At 44.1% G+C, this 25,541-nt stretch overlaps 1 protein-coding gene across 2 annotated transcripts; it reads left to right on the top strand.

Moving 5' to 3' along the window:
- DAPP1 (dual adaptor of phosphotyrosine and 3-phosphoinositides 1) lies at positions 1 to 24,087 on the top strand. 2 transcript variants are annotated; one of them, XM_061993578.1, is made up of 9 exons: positions 1 to 130; positions 9,468 to 9,590; positions 12,875 to 13,008; positions 17,446 to 17,576; positions 19,576 to 19,623; positions 19,865 to 19,927; positions 21,599 to 21,684; positions 22,261 to 22,348; positions 23,019 to 24,087. In XM_061993578.1, exons 1-9 carry the CDS (start codon positions 69 to 71, stop codon positions 23,067 to 23,069), a joined length of 786 nt encoding a protein of 261 aa, XP_061849562.1. In that variant the 5' UTR covers positions 1 to 68; the 3' UTR covers positions 23,070 to 24,087. The 2 variants fall into 2 exon arrangements, with proteins under 2 accessions (XP_061849562.1, XP_061849560.1); XM_061993576.1 differs by having other exon boundaries at positions 17,416 to 17,576.
- Positions 24,088 to 25,541: the final 1,454 nt, after the last annotated feature.

Here is a 25,541-nt window from a genome sequence, read left to right as displayed (position 1 = left end):
GCCGTGGAGGCGGCCGTGGGCAGCCGTCGTCCCTCGGCGGCACGAAGGCGAAGAGCGGCGGCCGGGCGATGACCCAGCGCCGGGAGGCGCGTCCCACCACGTCGCTGGATGAGGAGCTGGAGGCGCTCGGGTAAGCGGCGGTCCCCGCGCGAAATGGCGCTGCGCGCCCAGTGCCGGGGGAGCTGAGGGGCGCGGCGGTGCCCCCGCCAAACGGCGGTCCTCAGGCGGTTGCGGGTCACCCCCGTCCCCCGCGGCGGGGGCTGACGGTTTGGGATTTGCCGGTACTTGCTGCTGAAATTAGTGAGAAAGTGAGGAATAAGAGGAACTGGGGTTTGTTTTAACGAGCCCATCGAAGGACTCTGTGCATGGTGGACAGCCCCGCAGAGAAGCCCAGCGCTGCATCCCTGTGGCACGTTTCAGAGGCTGTCAGGCTCTCCTATACAGAGGGTGCTGGCACACCACAAGTGAGTGAGAGAAATAAGTAGTAGCTAGAAAAACTAGGGCACAGTCAGGTATTTCGAATATAGTAGAGAGGTAGAGATGGGGTGCTACAGCTTCACTTGGAGCTCTCCTCTGCTGGTGAACACCTGCATCTCAAGGAAGCACTAAAATCAGAGCTTGTCCTCATAGCTGCTTGTCCTCCTTGGCTTTAGAGCTGCACCATCCCATCAGCCATCTCCCTGTAGCTTGGCCTAGGTGCTGGCCCAAAAATCTGCCATGCCGGTTGCCCTGCTGTCCTCTCCCTGTTGGGCCCTGGGAGGCAGGCAGCGGGCTTCCCCAGTGTGCCTTGGGCTTTGGGAGCCAGAGCTCCCAAAAAAGCAAACCCTGAAGAGACAAAAGGAAGGCTGAAGGTTGCAAAAGACCTTGCTCCCTGTCTGATGTGATGCATCTGTTTTGCCTGCCAGTTAGTTTTGCATTTCACAGAAGCCCCTTTTTCACAGGCAGCATTGCTGTGGGGAAGAAGCAGCATGAGCTGGAGGAGCAGCACAGGAAGGCCAGGGTGGAAAGGGTCAGCGATAGCAAAGTGATGGGGACAAAGCGGAAGAAAAGCCAGTGAAGATACTGAAAAAGCAAAAAGACTCTGATGTCACTCCTGCATTCAAAAAGAACAGATGAAAAAAAAAAGAAAGGGTTTTTGCTTCCTGGGTACTTATGAGTAAAGACCAAATCATAGGGTTTTCTTACGGTTAATTCACTTAGTGAAGAAATCAGAGTGTAACAAAGAGACTTGGAATTAGTATCTGCACGCTGGTGCTATTTTCCCATATTAGGAGAACATATTAATTAAGTGACTGTTACCAAAGGTTTAACAAATACGAAATTAAGTCACTTTGCAGTGGTACTCAGTGTCCATTGTATACTTTTCCCGTACATCTGTAAAACTATGCTCATCCTAAAAAAGTATCTACAAGGAGAGAAAAAAAAGAATTACAGCTGCTGTGGGAAGCATGAGTCCCATTTACCAGACTGTTCATTTAATCTGAATTGACTTATGCCAGTAACTTGTGCTTGTAAGCAGCATCGCTGGTTGTCAAGGTATTCATCCTCATAGGTGATCTTGTAGGACTACAGTTTGATGTGGTACCAGTGAGAAGAAGACAAATGAGAAGACTACAAATAGGCACTTTTATAGCTGCAGTTTCTTTGTTTTCTTTCCATTTCAATGGAAAAAAATTTCACCTTGCCACAAAATACTAAAGCATCTCCTTCAGGGCAGTGTGTTGAGTTAAAAGCACTAAAGGTAAATAAGCAATGCTAAACAAAGATTCACTTCAAGTAATGACAAAGCCTCCCCCCCCCCCCCATTCTGGTAGCATAGTGTAAAAGATATCTTAATGTAAATACTTTTTCAACTGTGAGAAGTAGGTGAGTCACTCTACACACCATATAAATTCTCAGCCACCACAATGTTTTTTTACCCTAAACATGGTCCCTGGTGCTACCGAAATGCTGAGTTCCCCTTGCACCTGACATAGTGTCTATCTAGCAGAACTGGGGTGTGATTCTGGTGAGGAATGTATGGCATTGCCATGGTAAAGGCCAACAGAGATAAGAGTCATTCAAATGAGAAGCAACTCTCTCATTCACGTACCTTTGAGAGGGTGCATTTGAAGCAGGTTATTTTAGAGCTTCTGCTTTACTGTGCAAAAATCAAAGAATGTAAAGGTTTGAAGAAGTATGAAAAGGGAGGCACTTTTTCTTCTAACGGAAAGGAGATTGGGTACCAGGATATCCTCATAGTTTACCAGGTCAACTGGTCATCAAAATGGAAAGGAAGACCTGCCTATCTCTCTGCTGGGTTTTGATGACCTGGTATTTGCTGGGCTGTCCCAGGTTAATGCTCCTGTAATTGCACTGAGCATATCAGAACATGTGAAAGCAAAGCAGAAATGAGGGAGAAGAGGGGAAAAAACTTATCAATCCATACAAACTCTACCTTTATTTTACTCCTGCTCTAGAGGTTTCCCATATATCAAAGAATAAAGAACTAAGATTTAAGAATCCTAGTTATCAGGGACAATCTGAGGCACTGAAAATTTAGACATATTTACAGTTGCTTATCAGATTGGATTGTTTTTATCCACAGTCTCGGTATTTGTAAAAATGAGCTTTTTGACCTTTGACATCATGACAAAAGAAAGCAAGGGTGATGGGTTTGGCCACTTTTATTTGTTATTATTTATTTAAACTATTCCATTCAGTCTGAGATGGAAGAGTTTGAATGGTCAAACAATCAAGAGTTCAAAGTGGAAATTCAAATTACCATCAGCCTGCTCTGTCAATATGTTTCTAGCTGGAATTAATGCAGAATAAAAAGGTAGATAAAAACCAGAATATTTTTAAAAAGTGTTACTGCATTCATTAACTTCCCTAAATGTACCGAAATGCTTTAAAAGGGAGCACTCAAGTTTCTCAAAAGAGACATAAGCACCTTGGCTTAAAGGAAAACTGCCATTGTCATTCCTTGAAGATCTCTGTCCCTTTCTAGAGTCATCTCCTTTTCCAGTTGTACTGACTGCTGTGACTGCTGGGAGGACAGGTTGCATGCTGCAGTGGGAAGCTGCTGTAGCTGGTCACGTATAACGTGAGTCTGGGGATTTCCACACTGCAGTTCGCAAGAGATGAGAATGTGGAATATCTTGTCACCCAAGTAGTTACAGGCTGGTCTGGTAACGCAGCTTCTGTCCCAGCATAGCTTAGCTTTGACAACACTGTCTTTTGGAGGTGAAAAGAATGGGGCAAGAGGAAGGTTTTTGTAACCTTTTTCCTTTTGCAGTCTGAGCGTTCTTTGTCATCTCTTGCAGCAGATTTTTTGTTACTCCAGCTCCAGGTTTGACAATACCGTGGCAGATGGTGTTTAGTAAGACTGAGTGAAATACTTAATGCTTAGTTTCAATACGAGAAGAGAAAATAGACCACAAGCCTAGATCAGATAATAAAACTGGAGCCTTGAGGACTCGTATGACAGGGATAGGGCAAATGGTCATAGGAATTTTTTTCCATCATCTATATTGCTGATATAAGCAAGGGCAAAATTACAACAGCTAGAATGCAGGTAAAAGAAATAGGTGTAAATCAGAATGAAGGCAGTTGAGAGAAGAGGGCGAGAAAATGGAAGCGAAAAGCAGAAGCTGAACAAGTGAAAGCCTACAGTTAGAATACATGAACTTTAAGGCTGGATAACTGATGTTACTTCCTCATATTTCTATTTCTAAATTATTTTTCCCGTAAAATGGTAGCCTTGAGTGCCAGCAAAGTACTTTACACGAGTGTGTGATTAAGTGCTTCAGTGTGACACACTGAAACGATGTCTGATGAAAACTGATTTTGGTTGCATGCCACCTGCAATTTCTATGTTGGCATTCTCACCCTTTTGTTGCTAGAGCTCTATCAACTTGTGTGCCATTAAAAACATCACCAAAAACTTCACTTTTACTAATGTGAGGTATAGAGGGCCCTTTTCAACTTTCAGCTGATAGGTAATATTTCTGTTTGATATTAGGAAAAAAAATTAAAGTTAAAAAAAAGTTACACAACCCCCAAACTTGGCAGGTCTGATCTGAAATCCAGCATGCAGAGAACAGAGAACTAGTGAGGCTGTTTTCTAGAGTCATTTTTGGAGCACAGACATGTGAAGTGCATTGTGTGTAGCCCAAGGCGGTAAGTCAGTGCTTTCTCACTCATTCCATCAAGCACTACAGTGTACTACAAGAATGCATCTTTGAGGCTAGTGTATAGTTTCAAAGTATAAGATAATTCAACTTATTGTGATAGAAGATCTTTTTGTAATATGAAAAGAGGTGAAAAACCTGTCAATATCTACCACCACAAAAAAACCCTGCTCTGAATAATGAAGTTTTATTGAGAGCTGGTCCATCTCTTCCTCGTGTGGATCTCTGTTCCCTTTCAGAGTTGGATGAGAGGTGAATTAGCTTTGCTGTGCTTCTGCTGGGCTCCCGCAGCTCAGACAGCTGAGGTGCTTTCCACAGGGATGGGCACTCATGGAGAAGTACAAGCAGTAATTGCACCTTCTGTGGTAGGGGAGGGAGCTTCTGGGAAGAGACTGAGAATCTTCCTGCTTCAGAGCAGTAACTTTGAATTGCCTTTTCAAAAGCAAGCCAAATGTGCACACAGTTCTATCCAGGCTATAACAGAGAACATCATCTGATAAGGACACAGAAAATAAGCCTGACCTCTGCCTACTGCATTTATCTGATATCTGGATGTACCTCAGAGTTATCACTCCAGACACTAAAACCCAATGGCAGTCAAAGCTTCTAGCTGTGCTCTCTTCTGCCACTAGCTGTCTTTCAGTTTTAGGGGAAGTAAAACAAGTGCTTCTACTGGATGATACTCAGTTTGCACATTAGAAATGGCTGAGAAGAAAATTATCCAAGTCACTCAATATTCATCCTTGGGTTAACCCTGGATGAGTGTACTCCTTGTGTATTCTGGTATTGTTAAACCACCTGAAGCCAGCTGCAGATTTATTCACTAGCTCCTTTTTACAGAGACAGAAATGTTTTGTAAAATATCCCTGTGGTTTCTTTGTCACAGCATTATCAGAAATGACAGATGCCATACCGAAGGGCTGTCTGATCTACAGGGGATGTAGAAATGAAGTTTCATTAATGTTTTTGTTTCTACATCCCCTGTAGATCAGATAGCCCTTAGGTACAAGATGTTCCAAAGAAATACAAGGAAGAATTTCTTCACTGTGGGGGTGATGGAGCACTGGAACAGGCTGCCCAGATGGGTTGTAGAGTCTCCTTCTGTGGGGACATTCAGAATTCACCTGGATGAGTTCCTGTGTGATCTACTGTAAGTAGCCGTGCTCCATGCAGGAGGATTGGACTAGATGATTTTTTGAGGTTCCTTCCAGCCCTTGAGATTCTGTGATTTTCCTTTGAACTATCTTGTATCATGAAAGAAAAGAAGAAATTAACATTTTGAGGATGATGTTCTTACCTGAAGAGGGAGTTGCCCAACCTGCACATTTCTGTAATGTGTTCCTGATCATCAGCACTGTGTAGGGAAGTCTAGTCACTGTGCAAACCGCACAGAGATCTTACTGGAGGAAGGGGTTTTAGCACAAGTGTGTCCTGTTCGGGTTAGCACAGCTGCAGTGGTACAGCTGGCCAGTGTAGACTTGACTTGTCCTGTGGCGGTCACCAGCTTATGCCACGAGGCAAGGCTATATGCTCTGGTGAGTTTTGTTTCTCTGGGGCACCTTGTATCTCATTCCTTCCTTCTCCTCCTCTTAATAGCAATATCAGTAAAGCCCTTCTTACGCTGTCACCTATGCAATCTGATCTAAAGAGTAGGCTGATTACTGAAAGTGCTTTATTTTCCAAAGAGGAATAAAGGTAAACTCATTCGGACTGTGTACCCATCTCAAGAGGTGCATTCATGAGCCCAGCAGACTCTTCCACTCCAAAGAGCAGAAAGCATAGCATGTCCTTCAGCAACGTGCACTGACAGCACAAACATGCTTACCCAGCAGAAGTGGCTCTGAAGCAGGGAAGGACTTTGCTCTGTCTTTCTTCTTGTGTTTCTTCAGAGAAATCCAAATCAGGAATGCCAGGAAATTTCTATACTACACTGATTTTCAGTCTGACAGGTGTCAAAGTACAGGGCAATATTTCCAGATGGGTTTTTTAGTAGCGAGTGCAAGACTCCGTAAGTTAGGTCAAATCAAGACAACTTTTGGAAGGACCTTCCAAAACAGAAAGTCCAAACTAGTAACAGCTCAATACACAACATATGTACAGTGGTTCAAAATGAAAGTTAAGACAGTTCAGCTAGAGTCTTCAAACAGATGGGTGTTTGTGAAGCCTTTTGGTTTCCTTAATTTCTCATTTTAAGAAAGCAAGAAGGTAGATGTAGTATTGTATTTTCTATCAACAGTTTCCCCCTGCCACTCAGAAGACAAATAAAACTGAAGCTAAAGGCCCTTGACAGTGCCTTGCTGCATGAGCTGTGTCTCCTACCTTGATTTACCTGCAAATTTCAGAGAACTGCCTAGAAGATGTTTTTCCCAGATAAGAGAAATTGAAGTATTTCCCCTCTGACAAATAATGTAAATTGAACTGGAGTGCATCTGGTAGTGCCTAACCACAGGGATCTTTGGGTTTCTTTTTAGTCCTGCTTACTTGTATTTGTGTCATCAGACAGGCTTGATTGGGAGAGCAGCCTATGTGCAAAGGTGTGTAATTGTTTACCTTCCCGGCGGTCTGTGTGCAAATGCTGTTTTCCACAGCATTTTAAAATTTTACCTGGTAGAAAATTGTGTTTTGAGGGACACTTTTCATGGTGGAATATCCAGGTAACCTGGTAGTTGTTGCTGATTGAATCACTTGTAACAATCAGGACGAGAGAAAAAAAAGCACTCCTATGTAGAACACAGTGACTTTAGCACCAAGATCTTTAGTATTGGCTCTCACCTGCTCCTACTTTTGAAGCCGAGCAAGAGGAATCCAGTAATATGAGTGATCTTTGTCTGAGACAGCATATTTAGGCAAGAAGAGTGGTGCAACTTTGTCAGCAAAGATTTAGTATTTTTAAATGACGTTTTATTTTCCCAGTGAAGTGAGTTGTCATTGTTGGCTTTTGGTTGTTAAATTTTAAGTGACTTCTGGTTTAAAATCTTAGCAAAAAGCATTTTGGAAAGCAGGTAACAGCACACTAGTGAGCAACCACAAACTGAATGTGCCTCCTTTATGAAAAGGACCCCTTACAGATTTTCTTGATGTGTGTTTCTTTTGCCACAGGAGTGAGAAAAATAGCGTTCTGAAATTCCACCCAAAACACAGTGTTGTCTTCTCAGCCGTAGGTCTGGCCAGGACAGATCTGACCTTTGAAAGTTACTTTCTTGGGCAGTTAATCCCAGAGCAGATTTTGGCTAACAGGTGTTTCAGAGGATGACACTCTGATCTTTAGATATTCATTATTTTATTCTCTCGTGTAGATGGTCTCTGGAGCACGTTCTAGAGCCACAGCAGGAATACCCTGCCTGTATTGAGTTTCACACGGATCTTGTGCTTCTACAGGGTTAACAGTCTGGAGTCTCATGTAAAGCAATTTGTCAGCCAGCTGGCCTTTCAGATAGGCAGCCATCTAAATTGTGAGTTAAAACTTTGTGTGAGATGCCAAGTTTAGCAGCAACTTGCGATGAACAGCAAAGGAATCTACAATTAGGCCTCATTTCAGTTTGAAGACTGCCATGCAACAAATGCCAGGAAGTGTTGTGAGTACACTTCTGCTTTCAGTCAAACTGTATTTCTCTGACTGGAACAGTAATAAACCTTGGCCCCAGTACTACAGGCACAAACAGTTGAAAGGCATGGTAAGGAAACTTGAGACCACCTGCACACAGACAAGGGGAGAGGCTTGCTCCCTGCAGAACTGTGCCCTGGGTACAGTATCCGCGTCTCCTCCCATTCCAGAGGTTCTGGGTTGTGTCTGTAAGTATTGTTAATATCTACACAGAGTATTTCTTACAGGATTGGCACTCTGGCCTTTCATAGCTCTGTCTCCTTTCTGTGTTCAATCTCAGGATCATTTCTAGTGAGATCTTTTTCTACTGAAAGAAATCGGGTGTTCCTGTTATGAATCATTCTGGATGGAAATGAAACTGTAAACATTTAATTATTTTCTTTGCAGGATTTTTTTCAGTGGATTCTGTTTGGAATTTTTCATATAAAAAAATAATTACATTAGTTTTAACTTAAGTTAAATGAAGGAGGCTTTCAGATGTTTTCCTGCATTGCTCAGACCACCTGTGACCAAGTAGGGGCAATGACAAGATTTCATAAATTTTCACTTCAAATTTTGTCGGTTAATTTGGTACCTTCCTCTCTTCCTTCTTCCAAAAAGCTTATGCTTCAAATCAAAAGTTTAAGCTTAGGCTAATGTGGTTAATTGCAGAACTTAGCAGTGCAGATGAACCAAGCTGTGGGAATTCAGAGTCTGGGAGGAGTTTTATGTGTTGTCTGTTTGCCCCAAAAGAGGAAGTGTACCAAAGTGTGTAGATGTGTCGGGAAGTACAGATTCTGAAAATAGACAGAGGATCCTGCACACCCACCAAAATTGTTTCACTTTATCAGCACAGATCTGGGTATTGTACCCTGGTAGCCAAGAAGGCCAGTGGCATCCTGGGGTGCATCAAGAAGAGTGTGGCCAGCAGGTCAAGGGAGGTTCTGCTCCCCCTCTACTCTGCCCTAGTAAGGCCTCATCTGGAGTCCTGTGTCCAGTTCTGGGCTCCCCAGTTCAACAGAACTTCTGGAGAGTGTCCAGCAAAGGGCTACAAAGATGATCAGGGGATTGGAGCATCTCTCTGATGAGGAAAGGCTGTGGGAGCTGGGGCTATTTAGCCTGAAGGACACTGAGTGAGGGCCTCATTAACAGTTATGAATGCCCACAGGCCAGGCGTCCTGTACAGGATGGGGAGAGTCTTTTCTCTGTAGTGCCTAGTGACAGGATGAGCACAAGCTGGAAAGCAGGAAATTTCTCTTGAACATGAGGAAAAGCTTCTTTCCCGTGAGGGTGAGGGAGCCCTGCACAGGCTGTCCAGGGAGAGTGTGGAGTCTCCTTCTCTGGAGGTTTTCAAAACTGACCTAGATGCATTCCTGTGTGATCTAATCTAGGTGAACCTGCTTTTGCAGGGCAGTTGGACTCAATGATCTCTAGAGATCCTTTCCAACACCTGCCATTCTGTGATTCTGTAATTTGCTGCTTATGCAGGTAGAATTTGCAGGCTTCTGTTTGTCCACAACTTTGTAGTTAACAAAAGATGAATGGTTTTCTGAGTATGTCAAAAGGAAGCTGTGAAAGGGGCACAGTTCTGTGTAACCTGTATGTGTCTGTGAGAAGGACGGTAACTGAGAATTGTAGCAGCTTTAACTCATCTCTATGAGGCAGCAGAAGCTGTTGATGAAGAGCTGAGCAACTTCCTTGTGTCTTCCCAGGTGGTATCACGACAATCTTACTCGACATGCAGCAGAAGCGCTGCTGCTTTCCAATGGGCAGGATGGAAGCTATCTCTTGCGGAAGAGCAATGAAAGGGAAGATTTGTACTCCCTCTCTGTAAGGTAGAGTATAGACAAAAGTGATTTTATCTAATGCTGCATGAAGAGCAGTTTTAAAATCTTCACTTACTCCTCGCTTTGCTTGCATGTCTCATGCATTGAGATGACCGACAGCTTTTTAATTAGGGCTCTAACTATTTTAATATATTCTATTATAGATATTGTATTGTGTTATATATATTGTATTTAAATATATTAATATAATATATATTCCTAGTCATGTAATCCTGCTGAATGACATTGGTAGAATAAAAAAAATTGGATTGGATTTAAAAGTCACCCTCCTTTTTCCAAACTATGAATTAATCTTACTGTTAATAGGTGCTGACTTCACCTGTTTCTGGGTCACTGTGTAGGAACCGTCACCTCTGAGGGAGGGACAATCTGGTGGTTGACTAGATGGTTTTAGTCCTTGGTTCTGGGCTGAGGCTCAGTCTTGGCCAATAGAGTGTGACTGATAGGAACAATATGCTGTGAGTGACAGACATCAGGCTCTTGAAGTGAATTACAGCAATTTACACCAGTTCAGCACACCGCCAAATGCAAAGCACAGGATGCTTCATTGCTGAATCACTTTAAGCAAATCTCCCAAAGACAGAAGACACTATTTTAGAGAGGCAACATGAAAGAAGGACATCAGCATTAGACACACAAGGTAGTCCTTGTGTGTCAGCTGAGGGAAGATAACCAACTGTAAGTACAGTCTTAGCCTTTAGCAACTGTATGATATATTAAGCCTGCACAGTAAAATTTTAAGCTACAGTGCTTTCAGGCTCAAACTGAACCTCTGAACAATCAATGACCAGAACAATCAATGACCACAGCTCAGCTGAATCACAGTAGCTTTTTAAGCTACAGTCACTTTGATCAGTATAATGATGCTAGTTATTCACAACCCTAATAGACAGGAACAGAGCTTATGCCCTTGAAATTGTGATTTTCTGTGGATTCGGTATCAGGAGCTATTACAGTTTGGAAGCATAGTGGCTCGGAAACTGTGGAAAGTGAAGTTTGCACAGACCCTGCTCTCTAGAGGTGCCAAAGGCAAATATGAATCGCTTCACTCATCTCTGACAGAAGACCCAGGAGGGAGTGTGCTGATACATACACTGCTGAAACTATTACCACTATGGACAGCCACTTATACAAGGAGCTTGGGACTACCTGACAATATGAAAGCGATGTTACAAAATGAGTATTCAGAGTAGCAATGACTGAACTGAGTGCAAGCCATGGGAAAAAGGATAGGAGCACTTATAAGTAAAAGCTTTCCTTAAAAAAAAAAAAAAAGGTCATTTTAAACAAAATCATTGTGTTGCTGGTCTTGTCTTGCATTGTCTTGGTGTCCTGCCTGGATGCGTTCCTGTGTGACCTGATCTAGGTGGACCTGTGTTTAGCAGGGGGTTTGGACTAGATGATCTCTGAGGGTCCCTTCCAGCCCTTTACCATTCTATGATTCTATATTTTTTTTTTCCTTAAAAGTGTAACTAAGCATTATTTGAAGTAATGTACTAAAGACACTTTAAAAAAAAATAGAGCTCATCTAGTTTTAAAGGACACTCAGGAAACTTCTTACTGAAACAAACCAAAATTTAAATATTTGTTCTTTCAATAGGAAACAAAAGCTAAAGTGTAAGTTAATGAAAAAAAAAATGCTGCTTTAACAAATTCTGTGCTTAGAAGATCAAGAAAGATCTACTTTGGGCCAATTACAATCTCTAGTTCAGCTCTCCATGCATTTTCGTGTATTATCACATGAACTAAACATCCCAGTCTCAACTTGGATGTTTTGTACTTTTATACTGTTTTTCTGGTGGTACAGCTCCCTTGAAGTACTCAATTTGATTATAAAACGTTTTAATAATTTTCTACTTTTTTAGTTTTCCTTTCCATTTTTTGCCTGCTATTAAAATTTAATTTTAGAATAAGTAATTCAGTTTTGTTTTGATACCTTTTTGTAGAAAGGATAGCTTTACCAATTCTAGATGATGTTTTCTTTCTCTCCTAAAATGTCTTCTACAGCTTTTACCTTCTGCCTCAAAAGGAGCTTCAGTCATTATTATAGTTTGTTTTAAAACGAAACTGCTTAGACATCCCTTGAGGATTTTATTGACAGCTGTTAAGAGATCATATATTGCCTGAAATCACCTGCCCCGTCTAAATTAGCCAGCTTCAAAAGGGAACTAGGGAACAGAGTAGAAGTTGCTGTCATTGCAACATTGCATTTCTTGTGAAATAAAAGATGAAAACGCTATCACTGCAGTGGAGGGATGGCAGCTGTTTCCTTTGCCTGCCCACGTTGTATCTGGGCTGACTGTAGTGTAAAACGTGCAGGAGGTCAGTTGAGGCATGTTCTACAAGTACTGTTCGCAAGTACTGTTCAAGGGTAAATACTTGTTTAAATACCTTTTTGAAATGACAGCCTGTGGAAGTGGCAATAAACAATGGAAAAAGTGCTGTAAGTCCCTTTCTTCACGAGGTTTTCAGTATATTTGCTACATCCATTTTTCCTGAGACAAAGTTTTTCCCAGACTGTTTGGGTGCTGGTATTATTAACAGAAGTAGCTATTTCACGGGAGAGATACTTTGCAATAAGTGTTTCACTGTCTTCTGAAGTCAAAATAATTGCCCATCCAGGAAGTAAAGCCTTGCACACTTCTCTAAATACCGTCAGCTTTTGTCAGCTTTGACTTCCCTGTCAAAGGACCCCTGGTTCACCTTCGACAGTGCTCACCAGAGGGGAAGCATTTGCCTCAGTACAGAGCAGAAAATGTCTAAAGCCTTAGGTATCTAAAACTAGGTTCTTAAGTCTCTGCTTGGGTGCAAAAAGGAGGCCTATTTTTGAAAGAGAAGCGAAAGACTTTTTTAATCAATCAGATTGAGATGTCAGCTGAAAAGTAAGACATATACTCAGTAGTATAGGTACACCATTGAGTGTAATGCCTGGTAAGTGAAGGAGTACCATCCTGCTTAAACAGGAGGCTGGAAGCTTCATTCGTGAGTCATGATTGCTGCAAGAGTTAATTTAGCTCACTTGCCCTTTCTAGGATTTCATCATTTCTGCAAAGTGGCAATTAGATTTTTTGTGATGAATCTGAGCCTCGGATGTGTTGGGTATCAGTGAGGGATAGTATTGGCAGTAGCATCTGGGACACCTGATGCTGGGACACCAATTGGCAGCCTCTAATCCGGGACAGGTTTCCTGTAGTGGAAGCTGCTGTGTAAGGGTTGTACTGCCAAATGGCTTTGGCATTTATGCCTTGACAAATTTTCCGTTCTTATTTTAGGGGAAAAGATTCTGTGAAACACTTCCATGTTGAACATACAGGAACTTCATTCAAATTTGGATTTAATGAATTTTCTAGCTTGAAGGAATTAGTCATGCATTTTGCAAATCAGCCTCTGATTGGAAGTGAAACAGGTAAGGAGAGCCCTATGTTTGTGTGAGCGCGTTTGTAGTCATGCTTCACGCAGGTCTAAACAAAAGGAGCTTCCGTTATCAGACAGATCGAGGGTTAGAAGTGTTCTTCTTCAGAAATTCAAGTATGGATTAACCTCAGGTGTCTAAGATGTTCCTCTGCAAAAATGCTTTGAAGAATTCTGAAGACAACTACATGTAAGCTGACTGGGGTTTTTGCTAACCAGGGACACAAGTTTCTTTTGTTTGCTTAGAGAAGGAGGCATTTAAAAACACGCATTGTACTGAGAGGAGTAGAACCTTCTCGGAAAGGACAAAACCAAAGCAGAGTGTTTAACGAGGAAACAAATGTTTGTCTATGGAGTTGAAATTCCCCGGTAAGAGTAAACAGAAAAGGAACTTGAAGTTGTTTAGCTCCACTATTCTTCATCCAAGGAAGAAGTTGACAGTGGTATGTTCCTCTTCAGTGTAGGGACCGTGCCCTGTACCACCTCTCCCTTTTGGTCTACAGTGGGTCAGCCTGCTGGTGCCAGCTGCCATCACAGTGACTTGTCTTGTTTGCAAGAAAAAGAGAGAAGCACAGGCTTCTTTAGCAGCCAAGAGGTTGCCTGAATTCAGAGACAAAAGATTAGACTTGATTCGCACAAGTGAGTTGAGAACCAGGAGAACAGAGTCCCTGGAGAAACAGATGCATAGTGTCAAGATAATGCCACTTTTATATTTAGCTTCAAATGTAAGAGTCGAACATGTGTCAGTACAAGTTAGTGCCCAAAGCTTCAGTATCCTTTGTAGAAAGTGTATGCAGATAACTCAGAGTAGTGCTAATTATATATGCAAGAATCAGTTAGGTGGCACGTGCAGTAACCGTAATATGTGGCACACTAAATATGCACCAGTGCCCTTAACTCAAGCATTAAATTCAAGGATTGCTGTGCAAATACTTTTGCCCCCAGAAGAATGCAGTAATGCACTCAGTGTGGCATTTGTGTCTCTGAAAGCATTCTTTAAAAATTGTTATTTAGGAGTGGTTCAAGCACAGAGTTCCTACATGGATCTTTTATGCCACTAAGCTATCTTTCCTGGGAAGTCAGTCATTCACCCGAAGGCCTAATGCTGTAGAGGTTTCAGGTGACACACTGTCCTGTTTTCAGCTGGGATAGGCTTAACTGTCTTCCTAGTAGCTGCTGCAGTGCTGTTTCGGATTTAGTGTGAGAATAATGTTGATAACACACTGATAGTTTAGGTGTTGCTAAGCAGTGCTTATCCTAAGTGAAAGATTTTTCAGTTTCCCATGCTCTGCCAGCAAGGAGGTCCCAGCTTCTTTCTGGGAGGAAGCACGGCCAGCACAGCTGAACCAAACTAGCCAAAAGGCCGTTCCATACCTTAGAATGTTATGCTCAGTATATAAACTGGGGGAAACTGGCAGGTAGGGGTGGATCGCTGCTCAGCGATAACTGCTGGGAACTGGTCAGCAGCAGGTGAGCAGTTGCAGTGTGCATCACTTGTCTGTCTTGGGTTTTATTTCATTCTCTTGTTATCATCTTTTTTTCACTACTCTTTGTTTGTTTTAATTTTCAGTTACTAAGCTGTTCTTATCTCAGCCCACAAGTTTTACATGTTTTCAGTTGTCCTCCCCCTCTGACTGGGGCTGGGGAGGAGCGAGCAAGTGGCCACGTGGTCCTTAGTTGCTGTCTGGGGTTAAACCACAACACATTTAAAACTTGTGTTTTCTCATGCCCCCACTGCTTATGTTACAGACGTTAGTAATGAAGGCATTGGTGATATGTGATCGCTGTGTGCAGGATCAACACTGTCGAATGATGGGCTCACTTGTCACCTTAAAGCTCCCTAATCAGATTCTGCTGGCTCTGGGAAAACTTTTAAGTGGGATGTGCCACAGAATAAGGAGAGCCATTTGAACATCACATCAAGGAGCCTTCCACCTTAGCTTACCATTAGTACTCGGGCCACGATCCTTGGGGTACAAGTGTCCCAGGTCATCTGGATGGTAACCGATTTACGCCAAAAAGGGATAGAGGCTCCTCAGAGCCCGCTCTAAGCCAGGTGTCAGCGTGGCAGAGTAACCAACACCAGGTCACACAGCAGGTTGGCAGAAGGGCCAGCAACAGTCTGATTTCTTAGTCCACGCTTTCTTTCAGTGAAAAGCACCAAGCGACCTTTAGCTCAGGCATGAGAAGAAAGTAGGTGGACAAGTTTTTCTTATTCCTTGTTACACTCACAATTTTCTGTAGAAGCACTGCATGATCAGGAATGAGAGAGTAAAACCCAGACCTTGTCTTGCTACAGCTTCATTTGCCACTCCAAACTGCCACATGGGCTCACATCTATTTTTCTGTAGTTTAATGTGTACGCTTCCTTCTGAACTGTAGATAACTGAAAGGAAATTTGGGCTATGGTGTTCTGTGAGATAGTTTATTGAACAGGCAAATCGAATCTATTCAGTAACAAGGTTGAATACTGTCATATTTCTATATTTTTGTTTTGATTCAAAGTGACAAGGTCAAGGTGCTGTTCTTAACTCTTTGCTTTGTTTATCAATTGTTACCTAGATTGTTTTGAAAACATATAAAAATTATGTCATTACCTGGACAAAAAAAAAGCCAAAGTCACTTAAAGCTAATGTTTCAAAAAATGGGACTAATTTTCATTCTTCCTTAGAAATGGATGTTACATACAAACATGCAAGAATCTGGCTACAGTGCAGCTTTTACTAGTTCTTCTGTACAGTTACCAAATGATTTTCAACAAGTATCTTTTTTGGAGAGAAAAATGGAGACCTCACTAGAAAAGAAATATTGCATACAATATTGAGCCAGGCCTCCCAATTCTGTAACAGGGTTCTTTATCTGTGGTATACAGATGGGATTGGTATACAGATGGGATGGTATTTTAATTCTACATGATGGCTTACGAAGAATTTCCATACCCTGGTGCTGGGCTTGTTCTCAATTTAATTTTAAATAAAGAAGCATTTTTCTGCAAGGCCAGAGAGAATTAAAGCGTTTTTGACTTTTCACCTACTGCAAGTTGAATATATCCTATTTGCATACATCCCCTGTGCCTGAAACAGATTTCAGTTGGTTACTTCAAATATGTTTTTTCCACTTTGCTTCATAGCCCTTCCTATTACAAAATACACTTTAAAGTTTATTTCACTTTTAAATTACTTGGTCACTCCTAGGTTTCAAGTCCAATTTCTTACCAATTCTATCATTCCTCTTTGTAAGAGCTGACATCAGCATAAAATACAAATGGAGACATTATTTTAAAGAATGAGATTGAATGGTGTAGAAGTTGCTGTTTTAAGGAGGTTTCTTCGAGAACACGCAATAAACATGACCTTGTTGGGAGAACAAAGCGTGGCTGTAAGCAAATTATGAGCTGGGAAGAGCTATGGTAAAATAGGCAAAGGTGATGGTGATGTGGGCTCACTTGGTAGGAAGTGTGCATCCAGAGCTCTGACAGATTGATTTGTGCAGCAATCAGTGTGTGCTGGCAAAACCAGGATGACTGTTGCAGCCTCTTATCTAGCCTAGAGTCCTGCCTGCTCGTCCAGCTGGCCTCCTGAGCTGTGAGGCAAGGTAATGTGTGGAGTCATTCCCTGCAAGCACTAGGAAGTTTAAAGGTTTTCAAAAGGTTCCAGGTATTTACAGTTTTCACAGCTGCGTGTAAACAGGCAGTGATAATGTCTGTAGTCACACTTTCCTGAATGCAGTGAGAGGGTAAGTCAGTGTAGGCCAGCATTTCAGCTGGAACTCTGGAGTCTGTGTTTCAGCTTTTTCTGTATTACTTAGTTACTCCTTGGCTGGAAAGAAGGTTCAGGCGGTACAGGGAACACCCACCTGCCTTTAAGAGTTGTCTGGCAGTCCTGTTTTGTTGCTGTCTTGATTTTTCACCATCTACTGTGCATTGCAGAAGTTTAGTTAACTAGTGCTTAGAAGAAGTGAAGAGGGGTTTCACTCTGTTTTCAGAGATGTAAGAAGAAATTGGCTTCCACTTTACAGGGATAAGGGAATGGATTTAGGCAAGGTACTAAGGACCTGAGCACCATGACAGAGCCAAGAAAGGGAGACTGGGCAAGCGAAGCCAGCAGGAAGTGCCCCTCTGTAGTTTGTACGGGTGGATTTTGTAGAAAATACCCTTCACAAAGTCTAAACTATTCAGGTGATGCATGTTAGAAATATTTGTCTGGTTCTGTCAGCATAGGAGAGTCGTGTATAGCATCTGATTGTTTTCCCGTGTGGGTGTCCTGACCCCATGGAAAGCTCTTTACAAAAAGTGCTGCAGAGATCCTGGGGACGTTATTAACTCTTATGCCTAGTATTAACCCTTCCTCAAATGGCCAGCTACTGCCTGTTAGTTTCTGGTAGTTATTCTCTGTCTCGCCAGATTCCCTGCTCCTGCTCTTTTTCTCTCCAGGAACCTTAATTGTATTGAAGCATCCCTACCCACGGGAAGTGGAAGAACCTTCCATCTACGAGTCGGTGCGAGTTCACACGGCGATGCAGACGGGAAGGACAGAAAGCGACCTTGTTCCAAACGCCCCCTCGGTGAGCTGGACTCTGCTGGGAGGGCTGTTTCTCCCGGCTCCAGTTCACTATGATTGCTGGGGTGAGCTAGGGAGTAACACCAGTAATTCATCCCTTTGTGAGCTTGTAAATGCAGGAAGTCTTTGCCAGCAAAAACAAAACAAACACAGGCTTGCTAAGTACAGTCCCCTGACAAATAAAGCCTTTTACAGTTGTTACCACTGAGGTTTTCAGTGCTGTCACTGAGAAAACATTGTCTGCAGCTGACCTAGGTGGGTATAACCATCCAAGCAGAGAAGACATGAAAGGCTTTTGTTCTCCTGTTGTCTTCCTTTTGGAGTGCTGTCCTAGCAGTAATATTAACAAGAATTTTAAAAACCCACAAAACCCCACCCCACACAAAACAAACACAACACCTTGCACTTCTCTCTGGCGACACTCATCAGGCCCTGTGCAAGTGGCAAGTTTCTCTTCCTCCACAGGCGAGGAGAGAATACACTAAGTAGTAAACCCAGCTAACAGCTACAGGGTTTACCATATTTTTTCTCAGTGACTATGAGGATTAGATGACAGCAAACAGATAGTAGTCCTGACATATAAACTGCTTATTATTTTTGAAGTCATTTTTATTTGTTAGAATTATTTTTCCCAGTTGGTAGTCTACAGCCTCCTTCCTAACTGGGAGGAAGGAAAGGGCATCTGACTTTGAAGTCAGTTAAAAAGCTACCTTTTGAAAAAATATTCAAAGATGTGCAAGATGGGCAAAGGACACATTTGGAAAAGGGTACCCCAAACTGAAGTGTGATACAACCCAAGTTAATAAGGGGATCTGTATCCTGATAGGTACATTACTCAGAAGGGTTTCTTTTCCTTTTTTTTTTAAGTTTTCACATTTGGATGTTATTATTTTAGACTCACCTTGTCTTACAGCAGGAAGACAGCTTGCTGTACTCTGACATAGACCTAAACCCAAAAGAGCCACGGCCCTTTCAGCCCTCCTAACTTTAAGCACAGGGTCAATAGCTGTGTCTCGTTAAAAGCGCTCCCTTGCTGGTGTGAGGAAAGAGAACAGCTTCCTGTCCATTTTGGCCACCTGCTCAGACATCTGTGACTCACTTGCACAGTAATTAGAGACTTTAAATCCCTGGTAACTCCTATCTACCTGAGGCAGGTGGTTTCTCTGGAACAATATTGCTCAGAACAGAAAGTGGTTTAATTACATACTTTTTTTTTTTTTTAAAGTGGAAGAATTACATCAATACAGGTCAGTGAGGTTGATAAAAAAGCCACTTCTGATGTGTCTCACAAGCAGCCCTTCATGGCTGAGTTCTACTTTAACCTCCAAAAAAACTTGCCTGCCACATACAACCAATAAAAAGGAAATATTTTTTCAAGACCAAGTGGTAGTTAACTCGGCAACATTTTGGTGTTCAGACGGCTGCAGCCTCACAACTAGGTCCCTGTCCAGAGTGTCAGTATCAGAGAAGTCATAAGGTCCCAGAGGCAGAGAAACAATTAAAAATTCCAGGTTTTCAGTGAGTCCATTGAATGTATTGGTTATTTCCTCACAAGCATGTGGCTCTTTGAGAGGAGAGAACACCCAAGTGAAACAGTGCTTTCACCCAGCTTGCATTTCGAGAGTGATTTCTGTGGGTAATGCCACTGTCAGCCAAACAGGTGTTTCTGGTTACAAGGTGCACAGAGGCAGCCATCTGATTTCACTAAATAAACTGTAACTGCAACTGTTTTGCTGCATTTGGGGTGAGCAGGTACAGGCCTGGAACTTGCTCAGGGAGGCACGCTGTGGAGGTTGCCTTTGAGCCAGCGCAGGCCCCTGTTTACTGTCCCTCACGGTGGGTCCAACCTTGAGGGGAGCACGGGAGTGAGGATGGGGCAGGTGGTCAAGGAAAGTATTCCCCAAGGACAGGCTGCTCTTCCATCTTATGGATGTAGGCATATAGGGGTGGGTGGGAAACAGAAGCAGTCTCTAACCCTGATCCTTTTCCTTGTTACTTCACAGCTTGGTACAAAAGAAGGATATTTGATAAAACAAGGCAAAATAGTCAAGGTAAGGAAAACTCTGACTCCTTGCTTCAGCTCTGCAATCACCCACAGAAGCCAGAGACAATAGGGAGCTAAAGGAGCTCCACCTGCATTCCCTAGCAGGGAGGAACAGTTTGTGTTCTGAGCAGCAGCAAGGCACTGTGGTAAACCGGAGAAAGTCAACAAGCTTTAAAGGTTTTTCTTCCCTAAGCAGTATTGCACTAACCTCTTGCAAGACAATTACCCCCCCCTTCTTGATCTTTCAGAACTGGAAGACAAGGTGGTTTACACTGCATAGGAATGAACTTAAGTATTTCAAAGATCAGACAGTAAGTAGCAAACACCAATTCTAATCTTTCAGCCTCTCCCGAGACAGCTGCTGCCTCCTCATTTCTCTCTCCTGGCTTCTCACATCCCTGTCACAGTTCCCCATACTGTCAGAGGGGTTGGACCTTTCAAATGAAGTCAAGAGTTTTGATGATGGCTTCCATGAGAGAAAGTCAATAAGTTTTACAGCTGGGAAACGTTTACTGTGCTCTGTCAGTCTTACCTCCTAGGCAGAGTTGTTGTTTACAGTGCATTTTTGGTTGCTGTTTTCAGCAGATGTAAGGTACCAGCTTATCAGTAGCTTTGACACACAACAGAAAGCAGTGCTGCTGAAATAGTTCTACAAATACTAGTTGCATACGTTGCATCGTATACAGTTCATCCTTTTAGACCAGGGAGTTGGACTAGATGATCTTTCGAGGTCCCTTCCAACCCCTAAGACTCTGTGATTTCAAGTGGTTGCACAGTATACCCAACAAAGCAGTCCTTAAGAAATGTCCCAGCACTCTGACATACATTAACCTGCTGCAGCTGGGGAAAATTGTGTGTCCTTACTGTTGCTGTTCCATTTCTATCTTAAAATGAGTGAAAATAAGAAATATCCCTAGAGTTTCTCCACCTTTACAATAGCTCCAGTTTGGGTTCCTTCATAAACACAGCCAAACCATTTACCTCCAGACCTCTGCCAAGCCCTCTTCCACACATGTAACACATTCTAGCACAACAGCAGACCCAACTATCCTCTCTCACTAAACATTACCGTTTTTAAACAATTACATATTTACAGGGCCTTCCACCAGCTTCCAGTTCAGGCCAAGCTCAATTAAGTTTCCAGGATAGCATTTCAAGGGGCAGCACTTCAAAGGTTTGAATAGCATTTGTGACTTGCCAAGTGAAGAGGTGTCTTTGTCAGGAATGTGGCCTCCTGCCGGGCAGCAGCTCCCGTGTCTTCTGGCACTGCCATTGTTGCTGATTACCTACAGGTGAGCAACTTGCAGCTGGCCCTGGAGTGTTGTTGGCTAGCATAGCTCAGCAAGGCTCAGCACAAGTGGCTTTCTTCTGGTGTGGTGTGTAGCTAACAGCCATCTAGCCCGAGGAAAACGTGAGGAAAGGTGAGGAAGCAATAGACACCTTCAAACACTTGATTAAGGACCATGGGAACAGCTGAGGAGGTTTGATAGGCCTGTCCCAAGAAACTTAGATACTGCACACTCCTAGCTTCCCTCCCCCCCCCTCCCCTTACTTCTGCTGCAAGTGCTACTTCAGCTTTGCTTCTGCATTTCTCCCTGACTGGGCCTGATAAAACTGAGAGACAGCTGCTTGTCACTGTAAGCCTTAGCTGGAAGTGATTTGCTGTGTCAGTTACAGTATGATGCACCAACCAAAGCCTCAGCAGCCTTGCAGCTACCTCACGCTGGCTTGCAGTAGACTTCTTCTCTGTTGTTTTTCTAGATCTGAACAGACTGCCCTGGTTTCTTGTATTTAGCTCGATTTATGTCATGCTAGGGCTGATGTTACAATTGCTAGTTTGGGTTTATGGTGTTAGAGGTGTTGTATCTATGCCTGGGAGAAGCGCGTGTGCCCACAGCAGCCCAGGCGTGCCGCAGAGGAGCCGAGCCAGCCTTACCTTCTGTTTCCATGTGTTCCCATTTTAAAATCATTTTATTTTCAAGGCCACAGAACCGATTCGGGCACTTGATTTAACTGAATGCTCAGCTGTGCAGTTTGACTATTCCCAGGAAAGAGTCAATTGTTTCTGGTGAGTTCCTGTATTTTCTCCACCTTGTTGGGAAGGTCAAAAGAGCCCAGGAAGTCTGACATGTCACCATGGGGTACTTATGAAGGGACCCTTGCTAGTTGCTACCCTGCGTGTCCTCTAACTCAGAGTCAACCAAACTCTGTCAGTCCTGTGTGGCTTTGCCAAATTACTGCTGGCAAAAGTTTGTTTTTGTGGCAAGGAGGAAGGGTGTAAGCCAACGTGTAGTGGGTATTTCTTGTCCTAATTCTGTAAGCACGTGTAACCATCACTGAGATCCAAGGAACCTGGGCATGGTCCAGTTCCCGGTTTAGACATTGCTACAGGTCACACAGTAACCCCTTTTATCCCCAAATGTAGGTCCTTTAGTTCTTATGGGCCTGGGGCAGCATCTCTCCGAGCTGTGAAGGACTGTAGACAGTTCTTGACCAACCTCCCTCCTGATGACTGGAGGGCAGCAGAGCCTCCCTGCCCCGCTCTGCCTGACAGCTGTTGGTGCAGGCCAGCTGGGTGCAGCTTTGGGAGGAACTACCGGCTGTTGGAGCAATTTAAGAAATAGTTTTAACTGTTTACTTACAGTTTAGTGTTCCCACTGAGGACGTACTACCTGTGCGCGAAAACCGGAGTAGAAGCTGATGAGTGGATTAAAATACTGCGCTGGAAACTGGTGAGCAGATGTGCAGCGTGGGGCAGCTGCCACAGGCTGCCTGCTACTGCAGCACCCACACGCTATAGCTCGCAGCCTCTGTGGCAAGGGAGCGCTTGGCCTCGCTTCCAGGCCAACCAGAATGGGATATGTACGTTTTGCAGAATGGCTGTGCTTGCAAACCTGCTCCAGTGTTTTTGGGAGGCACCCTTAACACGCATGCTGGTCAGGGGGAAGAAGTTAGTTGTTGCTGCTACTGGCAACATCACCAGGCTGCCTGCACAGATCACTCAGCTCACCGACCGCTGAGGGGACAGGATCGCTGCATACTCAGTATGGATGATGCTTGCTTTATTTCAGCTTATTGCTTGCACCATGTGCTTATATCTGCTCAAACAAGCACCTCCTTTCACTCCACCCCGTGCCTGCTCTTCTGTAATCTCCACCTCTTGCGTTACAGCCTGAGATCTTCCGGGCGCCTACAACAGTTAGTTCCATCTTTAAGGTTGTCATTGTGTAGATGGTAGACAGTATAGAGCATTAGCAGAGACTCTGTGTGTTGAAAGCAATGAGAAGACTGTAAAGGCTTGGAGGGATTGTTTCCTTGCAAATAGGGGTGTTAGGGCTGGCCATGCTCTCTCACATCACCCAGCATGTAGATCAACAGTAATGGGTTGTCTTTCTGTTCTAGTCACAAATCCGGAAGGAGTTGGCGCGCCGCAGTGCCACCCTCGATCCCTAGCTGCACCTTCCACGCTGGTGCCAGGAGCTGCCTTTTCACCACAGCAAGGCACAACTTCCAAGAGGACGGCTGGGGTGTCTGCGTGGCTGGCAGGATCAGGGCACTGGCAGACAGACCCACATGTGGGGACTCGGCAGCCGTGGGCTCGTGCTGCAGAGGCGCCTGCAAACCAGAGCGTGCCCCTAACGCACTCTGTCCAGACACACCTCAACCAACCCCAGAAGTGGTCGCTGTTTAAAACCTCTGGGTTTGCCAGAGCACCCTCGGTAATTTATTGCAAGCTCCCTCACAACTAACCATTACCAGCACAGCCTGTGACCCTGAGCCCGTTATTTAAAACCAGTTCTTTCCAGAAACATTAAATATTTCTTTTCTGTTACCTGTTTCGCCCCTAAACCAAAATATGAATGACAGAGGAAATTACATCTTTGTGAACAATGTGTCATAACCTAGAGACTATTTGAAGGCCCTTTCCAAGGTGGTGGGAGAGTAGCACTTAGTTGTGGCCAGGTATGTTTTCCTATGGTTCAGCTTCATACTGCAGCCATAGGTTTGTCTCCAGCAGCAAGGGCAGCAGCAGCGTTGTGGCACGGCTGCAGACCAACAGGGATGAGGACAAACGGGCTGCTGCTTCCCACTATATGTATGGCAGAGCTGCTCCAGGACCCAGAGGCTGTGTGGGGGAAACAGGGCTCTGCAGCTGACCCAGCTGTTGGACCTCCCTCCTCCTGGAGGAGTGGGGAAAGAGGGGGCACCAGAGTCAAGCGTCTGCTGAAACTACACAAACCTCCCCTGCCGCAGGAACAGGGCAGCCCAGGGCTTAGCATCACTCACAGCATAGCAGGGTTCAGTAGATGCCTTTACTCTGAGGAGACTAAAGGAGAGATGGGAAAACAGCAGAGGAAGGAAGAAAATCTAGCTTTGGAGACAGGAATAGCATTTTATTTCAACTTCAAAATTTAAAAAAAGTAATATTTTTATACAAACTCTTTTCTGAATAAAAGTCATTATAAAACTACCAGAGGTCTTCTGCCTTCATGTGCTGTAGCCTTAAAGCTTTGTCCTTTTTTAACAAACTGTCACCTCCCATTCAGTTAATAACTTTGTGCAAGGCAGAGGTGGTATAAGGGGAAGCTCCATTTAAAGGGAAAAGGGTTGACTGACAGTTTCAAAGCTCTGAGCTTTTGAGCCAAGAATTCCCCATTCTCATTCCCAGCACTGTTTTCCCCCATCTGCCTGATAATGAAGGTGCATGGAGGGTAAAAGAGGGGGTGGTGGCCCCTCCTTTCCCAGCCTTAGTGTGCTGGTTTAGCCAAGTGTCCACCAAGTCATTCTGTCACTCCCCCTCCTAAACTGGACAGGAGAGCAAGAGAAACGCAATGAGCGGTTTATGAGTTAAGGACAAAGAGATCACTCGGCAGTTAGCATCACAGGCAAAACAGACTCAACTTGGGGAGAAAAGTTGTGATTTATTAAAAGAACAATAAAAACAGGGAGATGAGAAATAAAACTGAATCTTAAAACATCTCCCCCCACCCCTCCCTCTTCCCAGGACTCTCCTTCCTTCCCCCCAGCAGCACAGGGGATGGGGGTTGCAGTCAGTTCATTACAAATGGATTTTCCTGCAGCTTCTTCTCATGGGGAGGCCTCCTCACACTTAGTTACAGTTTGGGGTCCCTCCCACAGGAGACAGTCCCTCACAAACTTCTCCAACGTGGGTCCTTCCCATGGGCTACAGCTCCTCACAAACTGCTCTGGCATGGGGCCTCCTGCAGGGGCAGCTCCTGACACCCTGCCCCAATGTGAGTCATCCACCACGAGCACAGACCTTCAGGTAGTGACTGCTCCCTCACAGGATCACAAGTCCTTACAGCAAACCTGCTCTGGCGTGGGCTCCTCCCTCCCCACAGGCTCCCAGGTCCTGCCAGGAACTTGCTCCAGTGCGGGCATCCCAGAGTCACAACCTCCTTCAGGCATCCACCTGCTCCAGCATTGGGTCCTCCAGAGGCTGCAAGTGGGTCTCAGCTTCCTGGTAGCCTCCATGGACTGGAGTGGCACAGTTGTCTCACCATGGGCTGCACCACACATCACAGGGGAGTCTCCCAGGGCCTAAGCACTCTCCTCCCCCTCCTTCTCCACCGACCTTGGTGTCTGCAGAGATGTTTTCATTCTCACTCCCTGTTGCTGCTGCAGTTTAGCAACTGCGCAGCAACTTCTCCTTCTCAAATACGTTACTCACAGAGGCATTACCTCAGTCACTAAGTGGCCAGGCCTGGGTCAGCTCAGAACAGACTACCATTAGCCCTGTCAGCTATAGGGGAAGCTTCTGGCAGATCTTTGTTTAAAGAAGCCACCTCTCTAACTCTTCCCACTACCAAAAAATCTGACCCAGGCAAAACCACTACACTGAAGCAGACACGTGCCAGGGGGAAGCTCTTCCTTAGACCAGCACTGCTCAGTTCTAGTGCTGGA

This window comes from Colius striatus, chromosome 3, assembly GCF_028858725.1.
Source record: "Colius striatus isolate bColStr4 chromosome 3, bColStr4.1.hap1, whole genome shotgun sequence".
NCBI lineage: Eukaryota > Metazoa > Chordata > Aves > Coliiformes > Coliidae > Colius > Colius striatus.
This window is presented reverse-complemented; position numbering and strand designations above follow the sequence as displayed.

Bases quoted from the DNA above. Each gene is read 5' to 3' on its own strand.
- DAPP1 (XM_061993576.1), top strand. From the start codon at position 69: ATGACCCAGCGCCGGGAGGCGCGTCCCACCACGTCGCTGGATGAGGAG. The intron at 131-9,467 runs GTAAGCGGCGGT...GTGTCTTCCCAG, and splicing joins GAGGAGCTGGAGGCGCTCGG to GTGGTATCACGACAATCTTA. The intron at 9,591-12,874 runs GTAGAGTATAGA...TTCTTATTTTAG, and splicing joins TTGTACTCCCTCTCTGTAAG to GGGAAAAGATTCTGTGAAAC.